A 25,872-nucleotide genomic window follows, 5' to 3' on the forward strand; every position below is an offset into this window, starting at 1 on the left:
CGAGGCATAGTTTCAAGAAATGTGTTTAAGCAATCGAGAAAAACTGTAATAGACTAATTAACTACATAACAAGCTGCAAAGTACCATGTCCTCCTTTTACCTTCTCTGCCATCTATTTGTTGTTTCTCACTGGCTGGTTTGTTGTTCTGAGTTTTTAGCCATCTGTCGAAAGTTTTATGCTCACCAACAAATTAATACTGAAGTCCTCTGAGGCCATTTTACCATGGTTGATAATCGCTTTGAGTCACAATTAGTTCTAAGTTGTGGTGCTGTGCAATACTGATCGCATATGCTGCTCAATGCCATGTTCAAACAATCAAAATCAAGTCTTTATTTTATTTTTGTTATACACACACACACACACACACACACACACACACACACACACACACACACACACACACACACACACACACACACACACACACACACACACACACACACACACAACAGACATATGTCTATACAGTGTATATATACAGTGCAATGCATAAGTTAATACACCCATGCTAAAGTTGACTAAAAAGAGGAATAACAAATCATATTTTGGAAATTGAACTTAATGCCTTAATATAAAAAATTAGGAAAAATCCAACCTTTTAGGACACCAATTTTCTTTGTGAATGAATAATGTATCGTAAATAAATAAATGTTCTTCCTTAAAATACATGGTGCATAAGTGTGTACACCCCTATGTTAAATTCCCATAGAGGCAGGCAGATTTTTATTTTTAAGTATTTTTTTTTTATTAATTTTTAGGATACTATGCATCCTGATAAAGTTCCCTTGGCCTCTGGAATTAAAATAGCCCCACATCATCACATAGCATTCACCATACCTAGAGATTGGCATGGTTTTATTTCAGTTAGCCTAAAAGCTAGTTTGATTTGCATTGAGAGATGATCTTATGGAAAGTACTCCATGCCAATCTCTAGGTATGGTGAAGGCTATGTGATGATGTGGGGCTATTTTACTTCCAAAGGCCAAGGGAACTTTATCAGGATGCATAGTATCCTAAAAATTAATAAAAAAAAAATACTTAAAAATAAAAATCTGCCTGCCTCTATGGGAATTTAACATAGGGGTGTACACACTTATGCACCATGTATTTTAAGGAAGAACATTTATTTATTTACGATACATTATTCATTCACAAAGAAAATTGGTGTCCTAAAAGGTTGGATTTTTCCTAATTTTTTAAATTAAGGCATTAAGTTCAATTTCCAAAATATGATTTTTTATTCCTCTTTTTAGTCAACTTTAGCATGGGTGTATTAACTTATGCATTGCACTGTATATATATATGGTTTATTTATAACTGATTATTTTAGCTCCTCCATCCATGGGCAAAATATAGAACAAACATAATATAATACTTAACGGGGTCAGAAAATTAAGTATTAAAAACATCTAAAAGAACCATGAAAATAGGTTTCTGTAAAACACATGATTCTGCAGATGTTCTCTTTACTTATGTAATGTGTTTAAGGCACTCTTTTGAAGATGTTGTTCTCATTAAAATTTGATGTGCTCCCTTGACTGAATTTACCAGAAGCATCCCAGGTCCTGTCAGGTCCTTGAAAGTTTTGCTCAGATACAGGCTTCTAATATATTCTGAATAAAATACATAAATAAGAGCAAAAACTGTAAACACAACATTCTGCTTGCTAGTAATTCACAGCATCTGCTTTTTAACATATGCAAAAAGTTATAGGATTTCACAGGATTAAAATATAATTTTTTTGATTTGTTAATTAACTCTTTCCCAGCCATTGCCGAAATTTTTCATCATTTATGAGACATAAAAAATTAGATTTTTTTTTTTTGTTTGTTTAAAAGCAGAGGATCTGTTCTTTCTTTTGATATATTTTATGTTCAGTTATTCGGATATTCATGCATGAAAATATTCTGGGGGCCATGAAATTTTTGTGAAAATTATCAAAAATGCTGGAGGTGGCTGGCAACTGTAAAAAAAAAATGCTCTGGCAGGGAAAGAGTTAAAAAAGATAATTGGATTATTGTTTTACAAGAAAATACTACTTGAGTATTTCTACTTCAAAATTGTATGAAATTGTATTAAAAAATAAAATTTTATTAAAATGTTATTTATAAAATATTAAAACATTGATTCGAGAAAACAACAAAAAAACGCTGTATTATGCTGCCAGGCCAGTAGTTGGCGATGTTACTTTGTAAAGAAACACTACGTGCCTATTGACAAACGTAATAGTGAAGTGAATTGAAGTAAAGGCCAAGTATGGTTAATTTAGCCCATCCAAGTTAGTGCACACATTATGTGATGCGCATGATATCACCATTTTCACAAATTTGCGTTTTTGTATTTACTTCGACGGAGAAAATAACGGTATTATTAAAAAAAAACTTGAACTTTGAAACCTGTTTTCAAAAGTTTGTATTTTCAGACCCCCAAAACGCTGTTGTCGTGCACTCTCAGAAAATAAAGTACATAATTGTACCTTTAGGGGTACAATGGCTTGTCACTGGGGCTGTACCCTCAAGGGTACAATACCTTAACCTTTAAAAGATACGGTACATATATGTACCTTTTAATGCTTTTTGACCCTCAAAAAGGTACATATATGTACCTTGAGGTCCAATAATAATCCCTATGGGTACGTTAGTGTAGATTGTACCTTGGGGGACAGAAATGGACTCCTACTGTACCCCTATTTCTAGTGTGTAAATGAACGGCCAAAATGCATAAAAAGCTTTCTGTTGTTTTCTGTCATGTAAACGGCTTGCTGTTACTTGCTGTTTCTGAGTAAAAATTGTTTCAAAGCCATTTTCTCAGTGATCTTTTGAAATAGTGAGAGACTAAAGGTCTTAGGAATTTAGGAACAAACTTTCAGACTGTAGAGTAACAATTTTTTTTTTGTTCCAGGGCAGTGTGCAAAAGATAATGCATAATGAATCCCAGTCCTGTCAAGAGTTCTGGTTCACATCCTGCAGTTTGTCTGTCATCAGTATGTCCACATTTATATTTTAACAGTGTCCCATAATCAATGTATGTGGCACCTGAAAAGAATATCTGATGCGTGAGATCAATTTATCAAACATTCTGACAGAAAGAGGTTTGTTGTGAGACTGAAAGGCATCTGGCAGTGCTGATACTCCCACAGGCCCTGTTCCTCAGGCTGCGCTGAGAGTGCTCTGCCAGACTCTCTTGGAACATTTGCACACGAAACAATCGGCAGCGGGAAAGAAGAGGGAACTTTCTGAGTGACACTCATTCAAGCAGACCTTCTAGTCCAGGGGCCTCATTTATACAACGTGCGTATACACAGATTTGATCTTTGACGTGGAAAAGTCCTTAGTGCCTGCACGTCAGATTTCTCCATGTGGCAGAGAGTTGCAGTACTGCAGGTATTTGGAAAACTATATTTTAGGGGGGGTTTGCATAGTTACCATGTTGCCTCCCTCAGGAATCACATCTTTTAAAGATTGTGCATCCTCTTATATTCCTTAAACACCTGCTTTGCTTCTTACTTCAGTGAGAAACTCCACAGTCAGAATTACATCATTTTTCATGTTGTCCTGACCCACATAAACAAGCCCTCAAAATGTCCTTCAAGCATAGTCTATGCTCTGTGAGTTCTCCAAACAGTTCCCTCGCTCCTCAGAGTAACACTTTTCTTTGTAGGATCACTGTTCCGTCATCCTTCCATTCACTATCGGAGCATTGCTTGCTCTCTCTCTTGTGGGTTAATCTGTTTGCTCTGTGTCTTGGGAAATATTCTCTGTGTCTTGGAGAGCTGGGAGCCGAGCAGGGTCTGGTGTGGAGGTGATAACTCTAAAAGGATTAAATTCACAGAGAGAGAGAGAGAGAGAGAAGAAAGAGAAACAACAGGAGAGTGGGAGAGTCAGAAGAGAGTTGTGAGAACTGGCCTGAGAGAATAAAACTGGCAGTGTTGGAGTAAGTCAAGGACAGTCTGGCTAGTTACTGGGCTGCTCAAATTTACACAAACACCATATTATCAGAGTTAATTACATCTTTCTTTGTGCCAGAGCTCATGTTCCCTGTCTTTAACATGGAAAAACCCCATTTAAACCAGTCTGGTTTGTGTAGAGCTTCTTTTCATTGGCGTATACAATAATGAAGACGTTAGCATCTAATATCTGATAGTTTTTCTGACTGGTATTACTTTTTGCACACAATCAAGCATCCATAACAACAATTGCACAGCTATGGCTTGTTTGAGGCACTAATGTTAACTAGTTCTGAGTTATGTTCGTGAAATAATCAGTATACTTATTACTCTTGGTCCTCTTTTTTTAAAAGGAAGAATGATGTGGTGGGATCTTGAGATTCCTTGTTTGATTAATGTGACCATCTTTTTTGTGTTTTGACATTTTCAGGCTTTTTTTTTTTTACAGTTTTTTTTATTACTATTTGGATAATCATTGACTGCAGGCCTTTGATGTTTTTTAATCTTTGAATACATTTTTTCAGTGTTTTCTGTACAACTGCTCATGGTTGGTGGCCACTTAAGATGCCAGTCAGACAGTCTCTTTCTTAGTGGGAGGTTCTTGGCCAGAATACGCCGGAATGAGGACTAGACCTCAAGCTGCACATCAAAAGTCTGGCTGCGTGAGATGAAGGTCAACCTCTCTCAGACTGGATGGTTGAAAGTGCCATGAACAGTGCTTCTTTGAAAGGTGATTCATTGAGTGTATAGATCCAGCCATCCAGGGCCTAAAAAGGGCCAAATGTGAGTAAAAAGTAAATGAAATGGCGTCAATCGCCAGTTGGCCGCTAAAAAATTTATGAATTCTAATGCAATGTTGTGAGAACATGAATGTAAATGATGCACGGGACTGTTAACGGGCCAGCGCTGCATCGTCACGTAAGTTTAAGCCTTAGCAATTTAAATATTCAAGCACAAGAAGATGCGAAAGGGAACTCAATTTGTTACTCACGCACTGTGTGCGAACACATCCGAAGCGTGCACCCAGAAAGCCTTTCACGTCTTCATGCACTTGACTAGACAAATCCATATAAAATTGTCAAAAATGCCCGTCTCAGTGAACATAAGTAAACATATGGCTTGTAAATGTAAACAGAAAGACAACATGTGTAACAGTATCAGTATATTGGATCAGCGCATTCGTCTTAAAATGACAGCATCCTAATAATCCTGCTGCTGTCTGTGCTTTTAATGTTAATCAAACAACAAAAGACAAAAAAAGAAATCACTCACTGCTGTCATTTTACATTTGATTACTTTATTGTATTCAATGTCTCTACCTGAAAACTGTTACTTGTCTATAATAATGTAGGCTATGTTTTTAATTTAATTGTAAATTGTAATTTTTAAGTACAATCGACTTGGATTTTTAAGTCATTTCCACTTAAATGACATAAACTGACTTAAAAAAAAATTAGTTGAATCTTGTATAACTTATATAAAAAATGCTTAATCATAACTTATAAAAAAAAAGTTAAAAAATGCTTAATCATAACTTATAAAAAAAGTAGAAAATTGCTTAATCATAAAATGTTTTACGATGTAGTTTGGCTAGTAGGTTTTGCTGTGGTATCGAAATTGGAATAGATCTTTTTTTTTTTTTTTTTTTTTTTTTTCACCAGTATCTAAAAGTTTTGGTGTTATTACTGCCAGGTAATTATTTCATGACCGGTAAATTTTCTTAACTCACCAGCCAGGTGTGGCAAAAAAAAGTTAGTTTTGGCCCTGTATAGATCTGATGACTTGTTCCATTATTTCTGTTTCTTGAGAGTCGGGTTTGCTGTACAGGATGTACAAGTACAAGAAAAATCCAGTACAAACAAATAATCCCATCTCTGACCTCAGGTCCTTTTTCCAACAGACTGGAGCCCTTTTAGTTCTGCCTACTAATTAACTCAATAAATACCCTGGATGCTTCTCATTTGGACAGATTAGCACTGTAATTAAGGCGATTTGGAACAGAAAATTAAGCTTCGCTTGTTCAGTCTGAGGTGCCATATGCCAATTTCCTAAAATAAGAGCACTGCTTTCTTTGATGCGTGACTTAATTCAGTAGCGTGAATGACTGGCGGTGTATTACCTTTGTGATACGATGTGCAGCTTTATGGAAGGTATATTTTTACTCTATTATGGGGAAATAATGGTTATGAAATGTTGATTGAAGTATAGAAACTGAATGGTCAGCGTAAGTGTTCCTTGCTGTTACATGTGCATTTTAATGTTCTTATGATTTGTTTTGGTTGCCTTGACGTCATCAATTCCCTAATTTTAGAGTGTGGTTGGTATGTTGTTGCTAGGTTACCAAGTCCTATGCTCAAGCTTCCTGTCGCCTGAAGAAACTTGAGGCGTTGGGAGAAAAACAAGGAGGCAAAACACAATACAGAGACACACAGAGGCACAAAGGTATAGAAAAAGAAAGCACTTAACGTATGACAATCTCTTTAAACAAAAGATAGACTTGTGCTTTTAAAGCGTATACTGTCATTCTTATTGAAATCATTGGGCTGCCCCCTGTCTCTGTCACTGTCATCTCTTCCTCTTGGAAACTGTTTTTTAATTACTGTCTTCAACCATGTAAAAGCCCATAAAGGCTGAATACAAACAGGGGCCCGTGCAATTAAACGGCTGATTAGTTGTATCTAAGGGAAACTGTGAGGCAGGGCTCAATTCAACTGCCACAAGTCATCAAACCGAACTCGCATGCACTTACAAGCACACCCACACTAATACTTACATTAATATTGATTAATACACACACACACACTTCCATCTTTCACATACACTCAAATATATGTCATATTCAGTGGCTTTGCAAAAGTAATTGGTGAAATGTATGCGCAAAGAAAGAGAAAGGGATATGAAACAGAAAGGGAATAAAGAACACAAGGTTTTACCATTTGCTCTGCCAGGCGGGCAGCAGCCATTTGCCCGTTTTGTCTACTTTGCGGCAGGATAATTACAGTCATCATGCCATCTCTCTGTGGAAAGGATGCAGGGAAAAATAGCAATTATATAACAGCTTTAGTTAGGGCCATTGGACTGCAACCCCGAGAGACAATTTTGCTGTAAAAAGTAAGAGCGGAAGCCATCCCTGGATCATTATCAGTCAGGGGTCAGCATGTTGTGGGCTGGAAGACCCCCATTTTGTGTGTGGGAGGAAGAATTAAGGAAAATCAAATGAAGTATGACACAGTGGGGTCTTTTGATTCCTTATTTGACCCCTTTATCTGTGTTTTGACATTTCTGGGATTATTTCTAAATGATTTCTTCTGTATATGTGTGATTGTTGAGCGCAGACCATTAAAAATATATTTTGTTTTTTTTGCCTAATGTACCTTGCCTGAATCTTTTCTCTTGTTTTCCTCGCTTGGAAGCCTTGGGTGCGCCTGGGCTTCATCAGAGATCACAAATGGAAAAGCGCTCGTGCTGCTAAAAAAAGCCAAGTGATTTCCAGTCAAGTGAGCTCTTGATTGTGAGATGATTCGTGTCAGTCTTTTGCACTTTCCCCTAGACTTCTTGAAGGAAAGTGTTTTCTCTAGTTGTGGTTTTAGTAGTTTCAATGATCTAGTTCAAAATGTTTTGTGAATTCTGTCATTCAGACTATAATTTGAATATAATCATATTCTTGATGAATCAATGAATCAATAAACACAATAAAACCACAGTAGCATACTTTCAGACCGCAGGGTCAACTATAAGAGATTGAGATTCTGTGTTCTTAGAACTAAACTGCCTATCATAATAGTAAAATCATTACTATATTTGTTTGCCAAAACTGTTGTTTGATATTTTATGGTAGGCCTACCATTAAACTTTTTTTTTTCATTGGTTCATAATTATTTTTCAATTTTAAATTATAACTATAATAGGCTGTTCAATGCCATTTATTCCATATACTGAGACAACACGCCCATTATCTCATGTTAAATGAACTGAATCTGTTAGATGAACTGTAGGCTTTGCCTGGTCTTTCTTTTTCATATGTCAGGTATGTGACTTAACTGACCTTAAAGAAAATAAACCAATACACCTTAAGAAACATTCATAGGAATAAATGTGTAACAACTAACCCTGATCTTGGGGCAAATGTTCAACCCACCATAGTATATAGACCTATGCACAATGTGGGACCCATTTTTATGTTATTGCATAAATCATCACATAAAACTTAATATGACAATCACAATGATATTGCTTTTGTAAACGTTTTGATGTTATACTACATGGGACTGCCAACTTTTTTAATTCAATTTAAATTATTTAAATTTAAAGTAGTTGTTGTGTTTGCTCCGGTATAGACCTTATGTAGCCCCGCCCCTTTTCAGCGCTGCGCTCATTGACTACGAGTTTGACCGTATATTGTATGATTCTTTGGCTAGCATTGTGGAAAAGACATAGCCTAACGAGAAAGACTTCATGTCGCCTATGTGACGTTACCCCATAACACATTTTCCCTCCACTTGTCAAGTCACGGTGCTAATGCTGCGATAATCTATGGAGACAGATCGAGATGCCTGTGTGTTTTGTACCCAAATGTCACCATTCAAACCAAATCGGCTGTTCTTTCTTCAGATTCGCGTCGAAAGCAGCGAAGAGTTGTAGTCCACAAAGTGCTCTCACACAAAGTCTAACCGTATCAAACTTCTACCAGCTAAATTGTAGCATTCTTTACATGTAAAGCATTGAAATAAATATCAGTAAATATTGGAAACTTAAATAATATAATAAAAGTTAAATCTCTTTTTTTTTTTTTTAAAAGTTCGTTTAATAAATTCCACACAAAGACGCGTAGCCTATTCCACATTGAAGCCTAGGCCTACCGCTCTGCGCTTAAAGAGGGATGTGGGACACTAGGAGGAAAGAGACACCATCGATCTATTTTCCGATATCTTCATGTTTTCCACAAGGGCAAGGCATTTAAGCTATGTTTGATATTGCGCTGCCAGAGAAAGCGAAAATAAAAATCACCCGTGCGTGTGAAACATGCTTTACAAATAGGGGGAGACCGGGGACAGTTGCAACACTTTTTGCATTTCTCTCAATTACTCAGAGACTATTTGGACTAGACCAACCAAATTTTTATATATTAAACTTGCATCTGTCTGCTAATTACCCATACCATTTAAAGATGATTATATATGACATATCGTTCACAGTATTTATTTGAATGGAAGAAGTCAGATGTTGCAACTGACCCCGACCCAGGGGACAGTTGCAACACAACCCAGGGAAAGTTGCAACATGATTAAAAATACCTTAAATTTCATTAATTAACTTAAGCTTTTTGTCTCAATGAGCATATAATTCTGAAAATATTAATTGTTTTAGGCCTACTATAATATTATAGTATTGTTTATTTCAATAATATTATTGTAGCCTATTATTTATTTATTTAGTCATATTTATCAAATAACGGTTATTGAGTTTTGTTTGTTCATGTGTAGAACATAGTCCTACATAGATTCAGTGTGCAGGTGTTACAGATGCTATTCAATCTCTCCATATTTCAGTGTCAGACAGGAAGTATTGAACAATTTGCAATGCAACAAACTTTTATTAAACATGCAATTTATAATTTGTTGCAACCGTCCCCGACCCTATCAGCCATGACAGAACATCATATTCCTGCTAGACACACTGACTTTGACACATGCTAACCATGTCACTTAGAAGTCAACAAAACAATAATTCAAACTAAGTAAGTTTTGATTATTTCATACAAAATTTCAGGACAGTATGACAAAAATATATCTAATGAAAAAAATTACTTTCATACCTCCAAAACAAGTTTTGTTCAATAAATGCAGCAGCAGATGTTGAATATGTCTACTGTTTTCTTGGTGGGGGGAGGGTCTAACTGTGCATGTTCAGTATGAGTGTCATCACTCTAGCTTGTTTCTGATTGGAGAAAAATGGCATGTTGCAACCATCCCCTGTTGCAACTGTCCCCGGTCTCCCCTAAACTTGACGCGCCTTATCCTATATGTCTAATAATAACAAGCACAACTGTTAAAATGAATCTGACGTGCAAGTAAAAATGTAGGCTATCTGTCCTACAACGTTTTTCTACTTTACCACAGTAAAGAATATGAATAGACCTAATTAAAAGCGAACCTAGGAAGAAACGTTTATAATCCCCTTCGAAAATCGAGACGTGAGTGAAGATTTGGGGGAAAAAACAAGAGATTACATGCAGATGAGTCACGATTTTTGAATATTCGATTAGTTTATTTAATTATAGAATTACTATAGAATATCGAATAGGTTGCGCAATTATTCTCTAAAATAAAAAAATAAAAATGGTTTTATGCGGTGGTAACGCGTTCATATAATTAGGCCCTACGTTCTGTAATAAGGTCCTGTGTCCTGAAAGATATTCCTTTTGTATGATCACGTATCCGATCGCATCCAACTGCACAGCATCGCTCGGGCATGATAGGAATATTTCGCGACGAGTTGTAGTAGCCTATCACCGGCGGTTTAGTATTTTCTATTCCGTCAAGATGGCTGCTCCAAGTGGCGTGACGTCACGCGGGACGTCCCTGAAAAAGCATGCACATGCACCCAATATGGGTACAGGTGCAATGCAATAACCAAAGAAAATAAACAAACAAAAAGCACACCGTTTCAACTCTTCATCAGACATTTTGTGCTCCAGTTTAAGTAATTTCTCCCAGTACCTTTAGAACAAGTTCCAGATCATTTATTTTAGGTTAGGCTATAAATTATAGGCCTGTCTGCACACTCTTTTAGCTGGCAGACCTGACCTGTGATCAGGTGGAAATGATGAGGGAGTGTTCTATCCATCTCTCAATCTATATTAAGCCTGTGTGACTAGGAGAAACATGGCATGCATGTGCGTCTGTGTCAACTCCATAACTAAACCATAAACATGATTTAAAAAAACAAGTGATTTTTATTTTAGTATAGCCTATGATCTGTAGTTCACTATAGGTTCAGAAGCAGGTAATGGTTAGTGTTTTCTTTTGGTGACTTTCATTGCTTCTCATTTGATTGATAAAAAATAGTTTTAATCAGACCAAAATAGCTGACAGGACATTTTTAGGCATTGTGAATTGTAATGTGAATGTATGAATCCCTTAAACTGGATATGTACATGCAACCTTTCAGTCAAGAGAGTTTCCATTTTATTTTCTGTTTTTTCACCTTTTTGTTGATTTTTATATCTTTATAATTTACTGATCGTTGTAGCTGTGATGCTATTTAATCGACATGATGACTGACTGCTGTCAGATGTGAACACACGACTGGAAAAGAACATGTGGGGAAATTAGCACACAATCAAATGCACTCACACATGCGATTTTGTGTTTTTTAGTGCATTTTAGATGTAAGTATAGATGATTTAATTGAAATAAACACTCAATATGAACACAGTTTTTCTTAAGATTATTCATGCATATGTATATATGGTGTATTGTACGGTCATACCGTGTAGGACTGTTTATGTCAGGTGATGCCCTGGGACACAGTGTAATGTTTAATTAAAATTTCTGAGATATTAATGATAAACCAAAGAAACCACATCTTCTTCTAAACACCCACATGCAATTTCTCATGCCAGTGAACATTTCTCAGGCATATATTTAAGTCTGCACTCACACACTGACTCATAGATCATGCACACACATATATACTTTTTATACCTGTTTGTCTACCTTTTTTATGCTGATTTTTGTCTCGCTGCCTCTCACGCATACTTTGGTCTGATAGAAAGTCACTTTGTCAGTGTGTGGGAGGTCCTTTGAGGAAATAGGGATAAACTCTTTCTAAGTTAATTAGCAGTCTCGAAAGGCCAGATCAGAGAAGCGAAGTCCTGATAGAACTGTGGATCTGCCAGTCTGAATCAAAAGACTTTAAAATAAACAAGCATCCTGAAATAGTCATTCTCTGATCTTATTGTACAATTCATGAAGGGATTTCATCTCCCTCACTCTCTCTTCACCTTTACAAACAATTTTGTCACCTTGAATGAGGCTGATGGGAACGTGTGTGTAGGCGTCGTGCGTCAGGGATCGGATATCTATCCATAGGAAAAATTGCCTCTAATCGTATCATTAAAAGCGTTCATGGTGAAAGGCAGTAATTGGTTGGGGGGTGACGAGTAAGCCTTGCTTAAAATGGGCTTGAAGACGATAGTACCCACAAGGCTCTTGCAAATCAATATGGTTGGCAGGATGTTTAAAAGCTGGAACTTAAGGACATCTCCCCTGCTGTGGTTGTGACCGTCTGACATGCCTGGGGTTCCCATACAATTTTCGGTAATGATTTTCGGTAGGAAATCCTGAAAATATATCAGAAAAAATATCATTATTACACATCAAAGCAAAAGGTCAAGACATTTAAAACTTGTAGATGAAAACTAATTTTCTATGAATAACTTAATCTGCCTGACAGTCTCAGATATTAACTTGCAATATTTCTAATCTTCTACTACATCATATATTATATTATCATCAAGTTACTATTTTTGACGGGTGTTTTGTGATTGTGTGATATGCATTCTGAATTCAGTGGCTAATCTCTTCTAAATCAACTGTTTGTGTTTGCATGTATTTGTGTTTGTTTTTTGCTAATAAATGCACATGACAGCACTGTGTGCGACCCAGTATTAGGATTCAATTCCATTGAGTCAAACAGCAGAGCAAACAACACTCTTCAAATGGATTTAGATGGGCTGGTCATGCTGGATATACTGCTATGGCACAAAGTTGGCCATTCCTTTTATTGAATTAGATAAATCCAGGATATATGGTAAAGATCTAGTTTTAACCAGGTTATTCAAGTCCAGTCCAATGTTATTTCTTGTCCTCTCATTTCTATTAGTTAGGTGTGCGGAACCGGACCTGTCTGACTCACTGCAGGTACATCACCTGCACCCCCTAAAGCTGAAGTCAGAACTACTGTCACAGTGAATCACAGGCTTTACTGGACTCAGCTAAATTATTTAATGCCGTGATACGGTATGTGAACTCAGTTCAGCCCACAGCCCAGAAAGAGAAAATCAGAAACTGCTCTCTAAAAATATGTCAGAAGAAACTGTTAAGCTCACAGCATTTAATTATGAAAATTAAAATGTTGCTTAAATTGTTCTTTTTTACTTTCTTCTCTTTCATTTACATCTTTGTGATTAACCTGCTGCTTTTTCTAAGTTAGCACGCAAATGATGGAGTATACCGCCCCCTACAGGGCTACAGGAAGAAGAAAAAACACATTTAAAAATAAAGAAGCCTGAAAAAAGAAATATTACATAGTACTGAAAAGATTGTATAATAATACTTTTTTCAGACACCAGATTTAAGCACCACACACTCACACAAGAATCTCAGGAACTATGTAGGTCCATTTTTGGACCTTGGCTGGTCAATAATCTGGTCAACTGCTCAGGTCAGGAGACTCTAGCACAAACTCGTAAACTTAATATAGAAGTATGACAGTATTCAGTGAGAAAACAACTGAGCTCAAAATAAATGTTGATATTTACTTGGGACAACATGTCAAATTGATTATAAAATGTTATTATTTGTGTCTTTGTTGGATTAGGGTTAGATTGTTGGATAGGGTTGGATTTTTTTTTATGTTTGTGCCCTTTAAAGGGTTAAAAAACACGTTTCAAACATTATGATATAAATATTATAAAATGTTTTACTATAGAAAATATAAGAGACAAGTTATGTAATTGTTAAAGGCAGTGTTGTTTTAGTATCCTTGGTTTACTATTATGGGGTTTTAATATTTTTAATTATTTTATTCTTATATTTTGTTTTTGTCATTTTTAAATTAGTTTTTGTTTTAAAATATATAGTCTATAGTTTTATTAAGTTTTAGTTTATTTAGTTTTAGTCATTTCAGTACTTTTGCTTAAACTAAAGGGCATTGATAAATGTTGCCTTGGCAACTAGCAGTTTTTTATATTTTATTTTCATTAATGTTTATTTTATTTCAATGAATTCAATTTATTTATGGTTTACGTTAACGATAAAAAGCCCTACAGAAGATATATTTTATGTTAACAGAGCAGGACTGTGATCTAGTAACCTCTCAATTAGAGGTCAAATGTCAGGAACAATTCATCTCTGTTTGGGAAAAGATTTTCCCAGTGGCAGAATCACTCGTCTCTAACCTCAGTGTGAAGGAATCTTCTCTGAAGTCATACTTTTTCAATTGAGCAGGCCATGTTTGTTCTCATTGGCAGTTACCATGTCCAAAACTGCAGCTTTGGATGAATTAACTGCTACAAACTTCATCAGGTTAGGCTACTGTTTGTCTGCGCGCACGTAATTGAGAACATTATAAGTATAAATAGTAGCCTATGTCAATGTGTTTTTCCCTTATATGTTCATGATTGAGCAGTGCTCTTTTATATAGGCCTACGTGAGCTGTTATGTCACCAACCTGTCAGTCTTTCGCTTTTGTAATGCTCATTTGCTCTCATTGCTGCAGCGGATGTCTCGCCTCCTCGTGAATTAACAAAAGCTTTGAGAGGGTATCCCAGCATCGCTCGGCTGTCTCCAGGGGAAACGTCCCGGGTAAACAAGAGCGAATCTCCGCGCAACCGGGCGTCAGCAGCAGCAGCAGCTCCTCGGCTCGTGTTGTGATTGCTGAAACTAGCGCGCGCGACACGTCCATCCACCTCAGAGCAAGACAGAGCCCTTTTCCCAAAAAGAAAGTCTCTTACATTGAGTCACCATTTTAAAAGTCAAGTGGCTAAATAGGTTAAATGAACTTTACAGTGGCTTAAAATTGTGTTTGGTTGACAAGCTCAAGGGCTGTGAGTGATGGACAGAAAGGGAAACACGCGGCGCGCCACTTCGGCTGGGTACCGTTTACCTGACCGCCCCAACGGTCCCCTCGCCTCTCAGTCCTCGGTCTCAGTGTTCAGGAATTCAGCGGACAGGACACGAAACACCGGTGACACACCGGCGCAAGGCGATGATACCCGAGACCCGGTAAAGCAAGACCAGGTTTGGAAAGAGTTTGTGCGCGCGGAGCGAACCGGTATGAAAGAATGGTAAGAAAGATAATTTAATTCACTTTCAGTGGAGTTGCATGTTTGTTACTCACTTTCCCTGGAGTTACGTTACTAATCTTTTCTCTCCCCTCTTAAATGTGCCATTGTTTGACCCGTTATTTGATACGGGATGGATTGTGGTTTGACCAGGTGCCCCCTGGACGGTGTGCGTTACGGTTACTCATCCTCTTTGACAACTAAATATACAGCCGTGGTTACTGTACACTCAACCTCCGTATTATAAACTAATAAAACGATGAAGATTTCGCTTCTAAATAATTAATTGCATCGTATCGTCTGGAGATAGGCTTATTATAATATCGCGTTGTAAATTCTTCATGGTTGTTTTATGACAGGGAGAAGAACTGGAGTTTCCTCATGAACTTTGACCAGCTGGTAAGAAACCCTCTTATCAGTGATGCTCTCTGGCAATAACCCAGATCTGTTGCTGCTTTAGAATATTGGTAAAATGTAAATATAATTTACAATAGTATCCAAAAGTTTGGAGTCAGTAAGGCTAAGTAAGGCTACTTTTATTCAGTAAGGATGCATTAAATTGATCTGAAGTGACAATATAAACATTTACAGAATATTTATTTAAAAATATTGCTGTTCTGTTACACTTTTTATTCATCAAAGAATCCTGGAATTTTCTTTATCACTTTTCTTTTTCCACTAAAATATTATGCAGCATGTTTTCAACATTAATAAGAAATTGTTCTTGAGCTCCAAATCACCACAGAACAGTTTTTCCTGTATTTAAAAAAAAAACAAAAAAAAAACGCAGCTTTGGTGAGCATTTGAGACTTCTTTCAAAAACAATACAAATCTTACTGATTTCAAACTTTTGGTATCATTTATAAAAAAATAGTGTAAAAATGATTGGCATCTTTTGGTTGAAAAAGATATTGCACTTTCTAATAAATTGTTATTTTGTGTATTTTGTACTTTTGAGAAATATCATTAAAATGAGATAAAGGTCTGTCATGATCCTTCTTGTGTGGACTTTTATGTTATTTCTTGTTCTGTGCCATGTTTTTTCTTGATTCGTTCTTTGCTAGTTCCCAGGTGTGTCTTGTTTGCCAATAACCCCTTGTGTATTTAAACCCTTGTGTTTCGTGTCATTTATGGCCGTATGTTTGGTGCGTTCATTCTGTTCCTAGTTCATGGTTTTCATGTTTGATTTGTTTATTTTCTGTAATTATAGGTGAACTCAAAAAACAAGGGAGAGCTGGATCCAAATGCAGATATTTTATTAACAAATAAATAAACATAAACGAATCAAACAAGAAATAACATAAAAGTCCACACAAGACCAGGGGCACACAGGCTGGGATCATGACAAATATAAAAAGCTTTTATTTTAGGCTACATAAAGCTGGTCACACTTTGTGTTCATGTGACTATAGCCATATGCAATTCATACTACAGATAAACTTCCTGCTTTACAAAGCATTTCATATTTTATATATGAATTTTTATTCATTTATTGAAGCTATCATTTATCTTTATTTTTCAGTGAATATTTTCATGGTCAGTTTCATGATGGAGTATACAGTACAGGTCAAAAGTTTGTAAACATTACTATTTTTAATGTTTTTGAAAGAAGTTTCTTCTGCTCATCAAGCCTGCATTTATTTGATCAAAAATACAGAAAAAAAGAGTAATATTGTGATATATTATTACAATTTAAAATAATTGGTTTTCAATTTATTATACTTTAAATAATCATTTATTTCTGTGATGCAAAGCTGAATTTTCAGGATCATTACTCCAGTCTATCACATGATCCTTTAGAAATCATTCTAATATGATGATTCATTATCAAAGTTGGAAACAGTTCTGCTGCTTAATATTTTTTCATAACCTGTGATACTTTTTTAGGATACTTTGATGAATAAAAAGTAAAAAAAAAAAAAAAAAAAAAAAAGAAGCAAATTTTTTAAAAATAGAAATATTTTGTTACAACAATATACACTACTAGTCAGTAATTTATTTTCTTTCTTTTTTTGAAATAAATCAACACTTTTATTCAGCAAGGATGTGTTAAATTGATAAAAAGTGATAGTAAAAAGAAGATTTATATTAGAAAATATTTTTTTATTTTGAATAAATGCAGTTCTTTTTAACCTTTTATTCATCAAATATATTAGGCAGCAGAACTGTTTCCAACACTCATAATAAATCAGAACATTAGAATGATTTCTAAAGGATCATGTGATAGACTGGATGTCACATGTGACACTGAAGACTGGAGTAATGATGCTGAAAATTCAGCTTTGCATCACATGGAATAAATTATTTTTTAAAGTATATTCAAATAGATCTCTTTTATTTATATAGATCCTTTTATATTCAAATAGATCCTATTATTTTAAGTAGTAATAATATTTCACAATATTACTGTTTTTTTCCTGTAATTTTGATAAAATAAACACAGCCTTGATAAGCATTAGAGACTTCTTTCAAAAATATTAAAAAACGTAATGTTTAAAGCTGCAGTTTTAGGCCTAAATGTTGTTTTTGTTAAATTAGTTTTATCATCCTCACAGGGTCATCCGCGTACAGAAACCTCTCTCCCCAGCTCTGGGTCTTTATATTCAGATAGAGTCCCAAACACCAGTAACCAAATGTTCGGCAGCGGCCTGTACACTGAGTTGGGCAAGGAGATGATTCGCCTGGACAACCTGCTAATCTTGACAGCGAACCACCGCAAGGCCAAAAGGAATCCAGAGATGCAACCGTGCTGAGGTTTAACAGACACAAGATGTGTTAAAAACAGTGTATCAGAGATTTGATCAAGGCCTTCTCTTGTCTTGCTTTTTTGTATGTGTTTGTATGTGTGTCTTTGCTGTATGTTTTGGCAGTGTATTGAGAGCTTTTTTATTGGATTTTGTGTTGATATGCATCTCTCTGAGTACTGTAATATGCTGGAGGCAGTAAAGATGACCCTATATTTAGAATAGACTATTTGCATATTCATTTTTTTTAGATGAACACAGGTACTTTTCAGCATATAAATGCAAATTAGTTTCAGATTTGAATTAAAACTATTTTGTCAGAGCTCTGTGGTATATTTTTCTGTACTTGTACATTGTTAGGGTTAGTTTTGAAAACCTTTATGCATCTCATTCTCAAGTGAAAAATAGGCATCAGATGTGTTAGTTAATTCTTCACAGTTAAGTTTACATATAATCAGCCAATTCAGATATTTTAACATTAGGAGGAATAGAACTGGAATATTTTGCCAAGACCTATTTATAATGTTTTAAAAAAGCTTGCCAAATTATAACCCAATAAAGTTTTTTCTCTTTTTAAACAGGTTACATGTATGTGTCCCTTCTTTTTGGTTCTGAAGGTGTGATCACAGTCAAAATAGATTTAATAATTAGGGCTGTCAAACGATTAATCACGATTAATCGCATCCAAAATAAAAGTTTGTTTTTACATAATACATGTGTGTGTACGGTGTATAATTATTTTCTATATATAAATACACACACATGCATGCATATATTTAAGAAATATTTGCATGTATATACTGTGTATATATATATTTATATTATATATAATTTATATTATATATAAATATTTTATATATAAATAACACATTTTCTTAAATATACATAGCCTATGCATGTGTGTGTATTTATATATAGAAAATAATTATACACCGTACACACACATGTATTATGTAAACACAAACTTTTATTTTGGATGCGATTAATCGCGATTAATCGTTTGACGGCCCTATTAATAATACATTCATATATTTTTTCATTTTTTTTTCCTTTGAATTTTGAAAGAAAGAAGAGTGTAGATGAGATTGGGAAATGACACAGGCCAGATCACTGCAGCTCATCAACGAACTGAGTTGAAATTTGAGGGAGGTTAATGCAGAAAATAGCAGGTCAGTTTAATCATTCTTGTGAGATATTCTGGTAATATTAGTAGAGCCAGGTTATTTATTGTAGGCCTATGTGCCTTTAGAGATAAAACGCACCCTCTAGTGGAAGAACTTGCCCTCTTAAACACTATCAACAAGTGAACATTACTTCACAATGTACTTGCACCGACAAGAGGTCGCTGTTACACTCTTTCATTGGGAAGTTTCTTCGCTTCTTCTGTGTTCCCTCGCGAATTTGAAAATCTATGCAATAATTCCTTATATTCACCGAATAAATACATTTTAATGTATTAAAAATAATGAACTAAAAAGTCAATTTACAATGTACATCACTGAAGCAACATTCACTGTGAGTTCAACTTTCAACATCATGTGTTCAGTCATCTCATATTTGATAGGCCTACTTAATTGACTTTTGGGATGACAATGTGACAAAAGCCGAGTGACATGGTCTGTGATTCTTCTGTGGTAGGTGTGAGAATTTTATCCGCCGGAGGAAATTTGCATTCTCCCGTGTTGCTTCGTGGGCGAGACAAACAGAGAGAACAGGGGCTTATGGGTAAAGACTGCTGGTTATCGTCGACGTTGGTGATGGATTCATTTAAGCGGATCGGCTCTTTTAAACAACTCATTCCAAAGAATCGTTTACAAAAACGATTCAGCAATTCTTTCACGTCATGACGCAAATGCACTATCACGTGATCCTTGATATACTTAGCATGGCATATTGCATACGGTAAAACCTTAACACAAAGCTATAAATAATATATAAATGCTGTTTTCGTTTTAATTCGATGATTTAGAACTTGGAATTAATTAGTCGCTAATTTGAGAAGTTCCGCTCACACGAATCGCTTTTGTGAGCCGGATCAAATGATTCATTTAAAAGATCCGAGTCAAAAGAAGGATTCGCTCACGGATCGGACATCGCTAGTTGATGTCAGAAAAACGAACTCGAGGCTCGAGCTGCCTGCTGGAATACCGAGGAACTGATCCGGGGAACCGGCGCGAGCGAGCGACCAGCGGAGACACTTTAGCAAAGCGCTTGCGAGTAACTTAACAAAATTAACTTTATCAAAAATATAATACACATAAAACGCACTGGTTCCGTTTCACGTCGCAGTTAAAGTGTGTTGCAGGAATGCGTTGGAGTTTGTTCGACTCCAACAGATGCTCGCCTTTGAACAACAGCAGCGTTGTTTATGAACTGAGGAAGATTTGAAGTCAGGCTCAGCCAGTCCGGAGCGCCTGGGAGAGGGGGAGAGAGAGAGGAGACGAGGGGAGGGAGGAGAGAGAGAAAGAGAGAGAGAGAGAGAGAGGCGGAGAGGAGAGGGGCGCCCAGAAAACGCCCTGCTGCTGAATCCTCTCAAAATTAAAACTTTATCGCGCCATTGACGGTACGCTCTCATGAAAGGATGAGAAGTTTGATCCCGCTCAGTTGTTTAAAGTAACCACTTAACAGACTGTTCTGAGGGGAAGTTTGGAAAACCTCAGTTGCTCCCATTGGATTATTTTTTTCTTGCTTTATTCTGGACGAGCCCGGGGTACTTTTTGGAGGGCGGCGAGTCGGAGGCTGTCTAGGCCCGCTGCTCTACAACTAGAAAGAAGATCTTGTATCTTTAATGTGAACCAGAAAAGTTGTGCAGATCGCTCTTCATTGCTCATACTGGCGCCAGGACAAGGTAAAAATGTCGCTAGGAGCGGAGAGAAGGATGGAAAACCGGCTGAGACAACTGGAAGCCATGATCAAAGAGCCGCGGTCTGCGATCAACTTGGAAAGTTTGCTGGTAAGTTCACCGTCATTTTTCATGAATGTTTAATGCGCCTCGAAGATCCGTTGCCTAGTGACACGAGGGGGGGAAGAAATAGCACGCGAACAACTTAACCGCGATGGTGCTTTGCAGAAATGAGCGTGTAGGGAACGTCACGATGAGCTGTGAGGAAGCTCTTGTGTGCACGTTGATGTCTCTTTTATTATGCTCGGCATTTGTACACAAACATCGCTCCCACTTCCTTACTTTCCTTGTCAACAGCTTGCGGGAAACCTCAAGTCCCAATCCCCGCGTATAAAACTATTCTCATGTACACTTGCCATATTTGAATAACTCTGCTGCGTCAAGTTCTGAGTTCATCTGTTGCCTCTGTCCAAATATAGTAATATTGTTGGCCTGCAACATGACAATTTCGTAATTCCCCCTTCCTGCTGTTGAAGGGTTGTTTGGTTCTGGAAGTAGACTCTGCCATTAACTCGACTGCAGGTGAAGGCATTGGACACATATTTATGAGGGCAGGAATATTTACAGGTTGATCTAATCTATCTAAATATATGTGTATATATATATTTTTTTGTCAACTGATAGATGCCAGTTCAGTGTGTGTTTGTGGGCACGTGATGCTCGACTACACGCCAGAACAGTTGGTGCCAAGTGATAATATTTGGCGAGCCTGTCAATCGGTTTATTTCTGATTTAGCTAATGCCTCCTTTTGGGGACATCATCATACAGAACATTACTTTTACATTACAAAATAACTATGCATATACTGTAAATGAAAATCATTTGAAAAAGTTTCTTTTTTTGCAAACAATAGAAGTCAATTGTAATGCTTAACATACAGTTTTTTTTCAGTGACTGACACTGTCTAGGGCAATATTTATGTGATATATAGGCTAATAAAATTCTAATAAAAAAAAAAAATTCTAATGAAATTCTATTTCAAATAAATGATCTACTTTGCACAACAGTTTCAAACTTGATAAGTTTCTTGAGCAGCAAATCAGTATATTAGAATGATTTCTGAAGGATCATGTGACACTGAGCTGGAGTAATGATGCTGAAAATTCAACTTTGCCATAAATTACATTTTAAAATATATTAAAATAGAAAACAGTCATTTTTAATTTGAATACTATTTCACAGTATTACTGTTTTACTGTATTTTTTGTCAAATATTTATTTGTTTATTCAAATAAAATAAATAAAAATACAATAAAATTACTGGATAATGTTGAGCTGGTTGTGATGCATAAACTAAACTGGTCCATGATTTGAAAGCACTACAGTATTCACACTGTTCAGGGAAGCCAACCTACCGATGGCTTACTTATTATTTTGGACAAGAGAATCTATTTGCATGCATGAAAGAAAGTATTTTAAAATAAAAAGCCTTAGCTTTAAGCATGTGCGTTTGAACATCATAACAGATGCATCACGTTGGTGTAAAACTTGCTGCTCTCAGTGAAGTGATTCATGTGAGGCAGTCAGGGAGACTGTTCTTTTGGTACTGGATGTTCTTGCATGTGTAGTAAACTGTATGTAAAAATGTCAGATCTGTTTGGCTGATTAAAGTTAATCTGGTCCAAAAGCAAACAATACTCGGCAGATGCTCGATGAAGCATGATTTGCCTCACCGTATATCTGGGCCACAGTTTGGACTAAACTCTGAGAAGCTGTCTGAGAGAAAGATATGGGTCATCTTTTCTGAGGGAATTGGTGTTTATTAAAGAGGTGTGTTTGTGTATGTGTATGTGTGTGTGTGCGTGCGTGTGCACGCTGTCCACTCTGTGAGTGTTGGGGACAGAGTTTCTCCATTGCGGAAGAATGTGTGTGTTTCCTGAGAAGGAGATGAGCAGAGGAGAAGTGGGAAGCAGTGAGTGGGAGTGAACAAGCCTCACTCTCTTTCTCTCTTTGTGTCTTTCTCTCTGCCATTTATAGCTCAAGTCCCTCTCTGGTTAAGCTCAGGGCAGGAGATAGCTCTGTTTGAGAGTTTTTAGTTGTACCGAGATGCTTCTAGAAAACGCATCACACAGATATTTTCATTTCTTCTTTCTCCCTTTTTGCTCTCACCCCCTCATGAACTCTTTAACTTGTCATTAATTCTCAAGCTGATTACTGTCAGTTATCCAGCATAATGCGATTGATTTCAGGCCTTTAAAACAAGCATTTCAGCCTGAGATTATAGCCGCTTTGGCCAGTCTGTGTGTGTTTGGCAGAATGATGCCAAGTGAATCCATCAGGAATTTTCCAGGTTTGTCTCGATTGGTAATCACTAAATTTGGCTGATCTCACAAACAATTGCAATTTGATGACGTAACAAAAACGTATAAAGTTGCCGTCGGCGTGCATATAAACAGTATACAGATTAGGCTTTTGAGGCACATTCCGCTTTGTAACTTTGCAAAACATTAGGTAGGGTAGATCTTGGCTAAAGCTATAGGGCTTCCTGGATCTGTTCACGTCGCAATCATGATTTTCCAACGTCATTTAAAAGTTTAACCAATGGAAAGTGGTTCTCAAATATGGTGGGTAGGGACAATGTGTCGAGACCAATCGGACACTGTTTTACAGCTGGAGCGTGCTTGGGTTGGATCAGTCGATCTGATTTAATGTACGCCATAGAATAAGAGCGCGCAGCTGAATCAGTGCTGGAATCACATATACAATAAAATTATATGCCTGAAAAGGTGTTTGTTTACTTGGTTTTATTGTATTTATATGGTATTTGTATAATATCTATTTAGATAGATAGAGAGATATTATATCTATCTCTCTATCTATCTATCTATCTATCTATCTCTCTATCTATCTATCTATCTATCTGTCTATGTATCTATCTGTCTATCTGTCTATGTATATCTATCTATCTGTCTATCTGTCTATCTGTCTGTCTATCTGTCTCTGTCTATCTATCTATCTATCTATCTATCTATCTATCTATCTATCTATCTATCTATCTATCTATCTATCTATCTATCTATCTATCTATCTATCTATCTATCTATCTATCTATCTATCTATCTATCTATCTATCTATCTATCTATCTCTGTCTATCTGTCTATTATAAATATTTTTATGCTTTGTGGCGTTTTCACATACAAGTAGTTCTTATATTCAGTAAAACACTCAGTTCACTTGTTTTGAGATGTTTTTTGACTTGTGATAAAAACCTTGGTTTCAAATGCCATAACTGTTGATTGCTTTGAGATGTCAACAACAAATTTGGCCCCAGCTGACATGATTGCAAACATTTTAATGATTTTATGACCTATCATATAGGCCTATACTTGTAGTAGTCATCATGTCAAGCATGAATAATAACAAAATAAATTGCATCACATTTTCTGTGGTTTTCTCAGCAGTGTTGTAACATAAGAACCTCCAAATGTGATTGAAATCTATTTTCTTAAAAATTTGAAAGGTTCTGTCAAATAAGACCATGTACTTGATGATACCTTGTTTTTTTGTAGAGTTATAAGCCATTACTTTTAAGGATGCCTCTTGAAATCATGTCAAAGCATTCATCAAAATGGGTGTAAGGGGTTAACAGTGACAGTCAACAGAGAGCTTACATATTACTAAAGTTTGAATGATTGGGAGCAGTATTAGCTGATCATGATGATGGCCAAGAAATCGGAAGTCAGTAAATCCTGATCAGAGCATCCCTAGTGTAATCTAAGCCTCCTTTTTTACTGTGATTATTACATTGTCTTACTGCCACTTTGGCCCATTTTCACCCTTAACTTCAGTAACCTGCTCCTACATGATGGCACCAAAAGTTCTTGAATTTTACATGCAGTACACAATACATATGACATAGCAGTAGGCCTAAACTGTATATTAGCCAAAAAAACTTTATGAGCCCTATCATAAACCCGGCGCAATGCGGCGCCAAGCGTGATGCAAGTGTTTTTTGCTAGTTTCAGCCCGTCGCAGTTCATCATTTTCACATCCTGCGCCACGTTGTTTTAATAGCAAATGCATTTGTGCCCATCTGTTCACCCATGGGTATGCTGGTCTGAAAACGAAGTGTGTTCAGGCGCATTGTTGGCGTGTTGCTATTCTGAAATAGACTGCACCATTGACCAACAAAAAAACGCAATATTTTTTTTGTTATTTAAAGAGCGCGTTAGTAATGTACGGTATGCCTATAGGCGGGTCCACAATGCGCGTACACTCACACACACACACACACACACAGGTATGAGCAGCAGCACACAAACTAGCCAAATATTACAAATAAAAGGATTACAATGTAAAAGATTAATATTGTGTACATAAAGATATGGTGGAATCCGGCTTGTCCCGTAGATGGTCTGCTTGCGCGCTTCAACCTCGCGCACTAGCTGATCCGTTTCCTCTCTGGAGAAGCGTACAGCCTTTCCGTTTGCAAATTCCGTTGTGTATCCGCCATGGCGCGAGCGCAACTGCCTTTTAAAGGGAATGAGAGATGAGACTCTGATTGGCTTATTTCACGCTACACCCAAAACACACCCATTAGGCTACTCATTAAGGGAACAGAGACAACCCTTTTAGACCACGCGCCGCGTGCGCCGAAACATTTTTCCCGTCATTGAACTAGCAAAAGTAGATTCAGACTAAGTGCACTTGCGCCGTGCGCTTTAGACCATGTGCTTGGATCGTTAAAATAGGGCCCCATATATAGAAAGACGGTGCACTCATATTACTATGAATGTGAAAAAGAGCAACGCACAATACGGCGGATTAATTGCCGCTTCCAAAATAAAAGAGCCAAACACCAATTCATAAAGTCACCGAGGTGTCGTCAGAAGCTCCAGTTGATATAAAAACGTTCTGAGACGTGTGCTTATGACTGCACATGAGCATTGGCTGATCAAGTCTTTTTTGTCATGATTTGAGCGTTTAGAAACAAACTTTTAAATGTATGAGACAGTTGTTGTCAGATTTCATTGAGAATTTAGCCCCTTTTGCACCGGGTAGTTCTAGGAACTAGCCACCAGGGTGGTTCCCCTAGAACTAAATGTTCCCTTAGGGCCATTTTCCTGGTTTCATTCACACAGCCAGTAGGAACAGCGCGGTGGACTTTATTTTGACGACGCTGAGAACACCAGAGTCCAAGCACACAGTGCTCCCATTCTCGTCTTTAGTAGTTTATGATCTCTTTGACAGTCCTGTCTAATACGTTATT

At 36.7% G+C, this 25,872-nt stretch overlaps 2 protein-coding genes across 4 annotated transcripts in view; both read left to right on the top strand.

Annotated features, from left to right (window-relative positions):
• The first annotated feature begins 14,091 nt into the window (after positions 1-14,091).
• On the top strand, positions 14,092-18,342 carry cimip5 (ciliary microtubule inner protein 5). Its single transcript, XM_079856355.1, has 4 exons — positions 14,092-14,257; positions 14,451-15,018; positions 15,375-15,414; positions 17,571-18,342. Exons 2-4 carry the CDS (start codon positions 14,786-14,788, stop codon positions 17,766-17,768), a joined length of 471 nt encoding a protein of 156 aa, XP_079712481.1. The 5' UTR covers positions 14,092-14,257; positions 14,451-14,785; the 3' UTR covers positions 17,769-18,342.
• Positions 18,343-19,905: 1,563 nt separating this feature from the next.
• The window catches only part of rock2a (rho-associated, coiled-coil containing protein kinase 2a), a 48,991-nt gene continuing 43,024 nt past the window's right edge, over positions 19,906-25,872 (top strand). For 2 of the 3 annotated variants that reach the window (XM_079855727.1, XM_079855728.1), the window contains exon 1: positions 19,917-20,712. In XM_079855727.1, the coding sequence (XP_079711853.1) occupies positions 20,614-20,712 (99 nt within the window). In that variant the 5' untranslated portion in view covers positions 19,917-20,613. Of the gene's footprint in view, positions 20,713-25,872 lie in introns of all 3 variants that reach the window. The other variant, XM_079855729.1, reaches the window with a different exon arrangement.

Source organism: Squalius cephalus, assembly GCF_949319135.1.
Source record: "Squalius cephalus genome assembly, chromosome: 21".
NCBI lineage: Eukaryota > Metazoa > Chordata > Actinopteri > Cypriniformes > Leuciscidae > Squalius > Squalius cephalus.

What these genes read in the sequence shown, in the direction of transcription:
- cimip5 (XM_079856355.1), top strand. Translation starts at nt 14,786, where the DNA reads ATGGACAGAAAGGGAAACACGCGGCGCGCCACTTCGGCTGGGTACCGT. An exon ending in CGAACCGGTATGAAAGAATG is followed by an intron (nt 15,019 to 15,374) that starts GTAAGAAAGATA and finishes GTTTTATGACAG; the next exon opens with GGAGAAGAACTGGAGTTTCC. An exon ending in TCATGAACTTTGACCAGCTG is followed by an intron (nt 15,415 to 17,570) that starts GTAAGAAACCCT and finishes TCATCCTCACAG; the next exon opens with GGTCATCCGCGTACAGAAAC.